A 6572-nucleotide genomic window follows, 5' to 3' on the forward strand; every position below is an offset into this window, starting at 1 on the left:
GGACTTGGCCTCCCTTTCAGCTCCAGGAGGACTCTCCAAAATGGCCTCCATTTTGAGCATGGCTCCTCATCTGCACTGCAGGAACATTCTGGGTTGACACCACTTTAAACTGCCATGGCTCCATGCTGTGGAGTTCTGGGAACTGTCGTTTGTGGTGGCACCTGAGCTCTCAGATGGAGAGAAGGCGAAATGTCTCCCAAAAGTTCCCAGAATTCCATAGCATGGAGCCCTGGTGGTTAAATTGGTGTCAACCTGGATTATGTCTGCAGTGTGGATGCAACCTTCGTAAATATTTAGTACTGCATCATTTAGCACTCTAACAGTTTTTTCTTCTAAAAGAATGAATTACTGTATTAGCACATACTCCACATAATGTAAACCTCCCAAACTGGAGTATTCAGGGTAACCAGATGTCCTACTTTTTCAGGACAGGTCCTTCATTTCAGGCTTCCATCCAGGAGGAATTTCACAATGTCTTCCATTTTGAACATGACAAAGAAGCAAGAATTTATATTTTTGTGGTTGCATCTTCTCTGCAGAAATAATCAGTTTGACATCACTTTAACTGCCATGGCTCCATGGTGTGGAATTCTGGGAATGGTAGCTTGTTGCAGCACCAGGTGGGTGCCTCAACAAACTACAGTTCCCAGAATTCCATAGCATGCAGCCAAGGCAGTTCAAGCAGTGTCAAACCAGATTATTGCTGCAGTGTGGATGCAGCCCATAAGTGTCTTTAGCTTTTATATGTGGTAATGCCCTACATTTTTTTTAATGTCCTGAACTTTACAGTGTCTTGTCTCCTTTGCAGTGAGGACATCTGGTCACCCTGGGACTATTTCTGCAGTGCAATTACAGCCAAAGAAGCCAGAACTTTTATATGGGTGTTTTATGCTTTTATTTGGTCATGTCCTCCCTTTTTCTTGAATGGCCTACATTTTACAGTACCTTGTCCTCCTTTGCAGTTATGCCATTTGGTCACCCTGCTGGTGAATGAAGGGTGAGCCCCATCTCCTTGGAAGGATGACCACTTCCAGCCCCCCACTGGTGAAGGCCGAGGAGGAAGCCAAGGAGGAAGCCAAGGAGGAGGAAGAGGTAGCCGGAACGCCTGTGGAAGAACCCACTGAAGAAAGTGCCAACCCCAGCCCACTGGTGGTGGTGCCACTCTCTCCACCACCAGCCGCCATTCAAGAAGAGCCAGAAACGGGTCCCCATGCTGCCCAGTGCCAGTCCTGGCTCCTGGAGATGCTGGACGATGTGCGCTACCTCATCTCCTGCACCAACTGGTACTAGCCCTGTGCCCATCTTATGCCCAACCAGGCAACACCACTGGCAGGCCACAGGCTACTGCAGAGGGGCAAAAGCACCTTGAGAAGCCATGGAGTGGCTCTGTGGGCAGGCCTTGGCTGCCCCCAGTATGTGATTAAAGGACTGAATGAAAATGTAATTTCTTGGTGTCATCTGTCATGGTTTCTTTCTTTCTGCGGAAACAGGCCAACAGAGTGACCAGACGTCCTCCTTTTCCAGGGCCTGGCCTAAGTTTCAGCCTTCTATCCATGAGGAATTCCAAAATGTCCTTCATTTTGAGCATGACTAAGGTCCAAAACATACTGCAGAAATAATCCACTTTGACACCGCTTTAACTGCTCTGGCTCAGTGCAGGGACGTAGCCAGGATTTTAGGAAGGGGGGGGGGGTCCAGACTAAGTGCCACCATTATAATGGGGCTTGGGTGTGGCGGTGCAGCAGCACGCACCATTCATTTTTCTAATGGAAGGGGGGGTCCAGACCCCAAGAACCCCCCCCCCTTGGCTACGTCCCTGCTCAGTGCTGGGGAATCTTGGGAACTGTAGCACTAGAGCTCTCTGACAGAGAAGGCTTAATATGTCTCCCAAAATGTCACTTCCCAGAATTCCCTAACATTGAACCAAGGTAGTTAAAGCAGTCTCAAAGTGGATTATTTCTGCTGTGTGTTTTGTCCCTAAGAAGCATGGATGTATATTTTTATGAGTTGTTTTACCTTTTATTTGGTCACATCCTCCATTTTTCTTCCATGTCTTACATTTCCTGGTGCCTTGTCCTCCTTTGGGGTTAGGACATCTGATCACCCTCAGACTGATGCCACACTGCAGAGTTAATGCTGTTTGACACTGTCACAGCTCCAGGCTATGGAATCCTGGTATATGTAGTTTGTTGTGACACCAGAGTGCTCTGACAGAGAAGTTGAGATACCTCACAAAACTATAAAATCCCATAACATTGAGCCATGGGACGTAAAGCAGTATCAAACTGCATTAATTCTGCATTGTAGATGCAGCCTCCGTTGCTTCTAAACTTTCTGTTGTTCTTTAATGCAGCTCAAAGGGTGTTTTCCACAATTGCCATGTAAACACCAATTCTGTATAGTGTGGTTAGAGACAAACCACAACAAAAACTAATGTGATGGCAGTCAGAGTAACATCTTGCCTGTGCTACTCTGGTCAGATTAGGACAGGTGATAGATGTGTGGGCCCACTGGTATTTTGAAATATTGCACAATCCAATAAGCCTGGTATGTATGTGTTTGTGTACTAATGTGTACCTCTGTATGCAACTGAGGAAATAAAAGTTTACAAAAGTTTGTGCTACTAACTTATTTCTTTCTCTCAGTCTCTTGAGTGCATCTGTACAGTAGAAATAATGCAATTTGACACCATTTTAACTGTCATGGCTCCATCCTACAGAATCCTGGGATTTGTAGTTTTGTGAGGCACCAGCACACTCTGGCACAGAAGGCTAAAGACCTTGTAAAACTACAAACCTCAGGATCCCATAGGATGGAGCTACAGCACCATATAAATAATAATAATAATAATAATAATAATAATAATAATAATAATAATAATAATAATAATAATAATAGAGCCAGTGTGGTATATTGCTTGGAGTGCTGGACTAGGCCTCTGGAAACCAGGAAAGCGCCTGCTGCCAATTTCTTTCAGTCAGTCAGTCTCAAAGGTGCTACAAGATCTCTATTATTATTATTATTATTATTATTATTATTATTATTATTTCCAAATGCATCTGAGGAAGTAGATAGACTGAAGCCTGGGAAAGCTCATGCTGCCAATTTCTTTTGGTCAGTCTCAAAGGTGCTACAAGATCTCTCTACATCATCATCATCATCATATCCAAATGCATCTGAGGAAGTAAAAGAAATTGGCAGCATGAGATTTCCTAGACTCCATACTTCCTCAGATCCTGGGAAATTGTAGTTTGTTCTGTCACCAAATGCATCTGAGGAAGTAAACTGAAAGGTGCTACAAGATCTCTGCATTATTATTATTATTATTATTATTATTATTATTATTTCCAAATGCATCTGAGGAAGTAGTAGAAGTAGAGTGAAGCCTAGGAAAGCTGGTGCCAGTCTCAGAGATGCCACACAAGATCTCCCCACAAGCCAGAGCTCTCTGACAGGGAAGGCTCAAATGTCTCCCAAACAAACACTACATTTCCCAGGATTCCCTAGCATTGGGGCAAGGGCAGTTAAAGCGGCCTGAACCTGGATTGTTCCCACAGTGTGTTTGGAACCGTTGTTGTTTCCCCTTTAAGGAGGCCTCCTCTTGGGCCTTTGCCTCTGCGCCTTATTGGAGCAGCCCTGAGGGGCAAGGCCTCCTTGTCATCATGGCAGCCTCTTGCAGGAGGAAGGGAGCCCTGCTGGGGCCTTCCTTCCTTCTTTCCTGAAGAGGCGCCATGCTTTGACTGATGTCTTTAAAGAGACCCGCAACGGGTCTCGCCTTCTGCTTGTTCTTCTTGGCTTCTTATATCACCAACAAGGTGAGCAAGAAGAGGAGGAGGAATTTAGCTTAGTATTTTTCCATCAATTTGGATCCAGGCTGCATCCGCACTGCAGAAATAACCCGCTTTAATTGCCATGGCTCAGTGCTGTGGAATCATGGGGGCTGTAGTTTGTTGTGGCACCAGAGCTCTTTGATAGAGAAGGCTGAATGTGTCTCAGAACTGCAAATCCCAATTAAAGAGTGTGGCCCCCAAACACACTGCAGAGATAATCCACTTTGAGACCAATTTAACTGCCCTGGCTCAGTGCTAGGGAATCCTGGGAATTGTAGTTTATTGTGGCAGAGGAGGCTAAATGTCTCACAAAACTACAGTTCCCAGTATTCCCTGGCATTGAGCTAGGGCAGTTAATTCAGTGGTTCCCAAATTGTGCTCTTTTAAGAAATTTTAGACTTCAGCTCCCAGAAGCCTCATGTTGGACAATAGTGTGGGATTCTGGGAGCTGAAGTCCAAAGTCCCTTAAAAGAGCACAATTTGGGGAATCACTGCTTTAATCGAAAGAGGATGGCAACTAAGTATATACTATAATGTATACAAAAAAGAAAAGAGCAAGAATATCTAAGAATTAGAACAGTAAAATGTACAAAATGGGAAACACAATTATAAGAGTAATAGTATGCATTTATTGTGTATGTTAAGACTGAGAATGTCTTTTGAATGACTGACTGCAGGGAAGAATAAGACTGCATGCAATATTAAAGTGGAACAAAATATATTTATTGTCAGAGAACTAGGGGAAGTAAGACATATTAATTTTGTTGACAACTTTATTCAACATATTAAGTGTAAATTTGTAATTATGTTATGGAAACAAATACTGCATTGAAAACATATAGACCCTATAGGAAGATAGTCAAAAATAAAAGAAAAAAACACCAAAAAATGGGTATACTATATATCAGTAAGTACGAATGATAATGAATAAAGAGATGCTACAAAAATTCTTAACCCATATAAATATAATTGAACAATTCATTTATTTAGAATTGTTCAATTATATTTATATGGATTAAGATTTTTTGTAGCATTTCTTTATTCATTATCATTCGTACTTACTGATATATAGTATACCTATAGGAAGATACGTTAAACAAGAGAGCTATAGATAAAAAGTTTAAATAGCAAAGGTAGACAAGGGTCAGCAAAATGTAGATAAGGCAAGAAGGATAATTAAGAAAAGAGGCTTTGAGATGATTAAATATAAGAGATGGATCAAAATGTCTTACATATGCTGCTTATTTTGATAGTTAAAGAAAAAGAAAACAAACATATTACAAGATAAACCAAAATTTGTAACAAATGGCCAAGACTGGAAGAAAAGGAAGTGCAATGAAGAAAAGGAAGTACAGTACTGTATAAGTAAAGAAGAGCTTTTTTATGTATGTGTGTATATTTTATGTAATGAAATAAAAAAATTAACAGCAAAACTGAAAATCCCAGAATTCCATAGTTCAGAGCCATGGCTGTTAAAAGTGGGGTCAAACTAGATTATTTCTGCACTGAGGATGCAGCTATAGGTCCAAAACACTGTAGAAATAATCTTTTGGAGGCTGAGAGTGTGTGACTCACCCAAGGTCTCCCAATGAGTTTCCTTGATGGAGAGAGGACTCAAACCCTGATCTCCTCTGTTTAGAAATCTCTAAATAGAAGACCAAATCAGTCGGTGACACTAAACATAAAGCACTTGAAGCAAAAAAGAAATTATAAACAGCTCCAAAATGTTCCCTCCAAACCGGGGGGATTAATATTAAAATAGCAAATACAATTCAATTAAATGTAAGGAAGTATAAATGTAGTAAATCCCAGCTTCACACACTAATGCATATGCATGCACGCATACACATGCACACACACATAAAACTGATGTGTTCTGAACTGGCAGTACTGACCAAGACATTTATTTATTTGAAGTGTATACATCCTGCCTTGTAGCCAAAAGGCTTCCCAGAGCAGCATGATGAAAAAGTCAACCTGAGATGTTACTGCCTTTAAAAAGGCAAACTTGGGCAGTATTAGAAATTTAAAAATGAACAATATAATACTATCCTTATACCAGTCTATGGTATCACTGTATTTCACTTTCTGGGTACAGTTCATATCCCCATACCTGGAAGAAAAAGACAACACAGAGGTGAGAAAAGGACAGGCAAATAGATTGAAGAGCTGGAGCAAAAGTTCAGAACATTTAGAGCAGATTAGTTTATGGGAGGAAAAAGATGAGTAAAGGAGAGTAATGCAAGCCAACCAGGGATGGGGAAAGTGTTAACTGTTTCTTGAACCTGCAAGTTGGCTTCTGGTTTGCTTCCTTTTGGAAAAAGTCTCTTCTTAGCCTAAAATGGCCCAAAGAGAGGGGGAAATGTCAAAATTGTCCCATGCCTGAGAGAGTGGTGGGACATTATGTACGGCAAATATTTTAATGGGATGGGGGGCAACCCCGACTTCTCCAAGGCTTGCGGGTCTCGGAGTCAGGGATTTGGGGCAGGGTGACCTGGAATGATGCCTGTACTGTGGCCCTACTCTCTGCAATTGGCACCAGGGGACCAGTGATAACACATGAGTATAGTGCCACTTCATCCCCTTGGTTGCAGACATGATAGAGGAGTATAAAAATTATGTATGGTATTGAGAAAGTGGAAGGGAAGAAGCTTCTCTCTAATATATTAGAACTGAGGGACATTCACTGAAGCTGAACAGGAGACATAAGACAGTAAAAGGGAGCAGCATCTTCACAAAATG

General features: G+C 41.8%; 1 protein-coding gene across 3 annotated transcripts in view; it reads left to right on the top strand.

The window, feature by feature from the left end:
* The first annotated feature begins 3624 nt into the window (after positions 1-3624).
* Positions 3625-6572, top strand: part of LOC121917424 (transmembrane protein 241-like) — a 47745-nt gene continuing 44797 nt past the window's right edge. Inside the window, exon 1 of one of the 3 annotated variants that reach the window (XM_042443377.1) lies at positions 3625-3815. In XM_042443377.1, the coding sequence (XP_042299311.1) occupies positions 3744-3815 (72 nt within the window). In that variant the 5' untranslated portion in view covers positions 3625-3743. The remainder of the gene's footprint in view (positions 3816-6572) is intronic. The other 2 variants (XM_042443376.1, XM_042443375.1) reach the window with 2 other exon arrangements.

The sequence above is a fragment of the Sceloporus undulatus genome, unplaced genomic scaffold (genome assembly GCF_019175285.1).
Source record: "Sceloporus undulatus isolate JIND9_A2432 ecotype Alabama unplaced genomic scaffold, SceUnd_v1.1 scaffold_17, whole genome shotgun sequence".
NCBI classification, from domain to species: Eukaryota; Metazoa; Chordata; class Lepidosauria; order Squamata; family Phrynosomatidae; genus Sceloporus; species Sceloporus undulatus.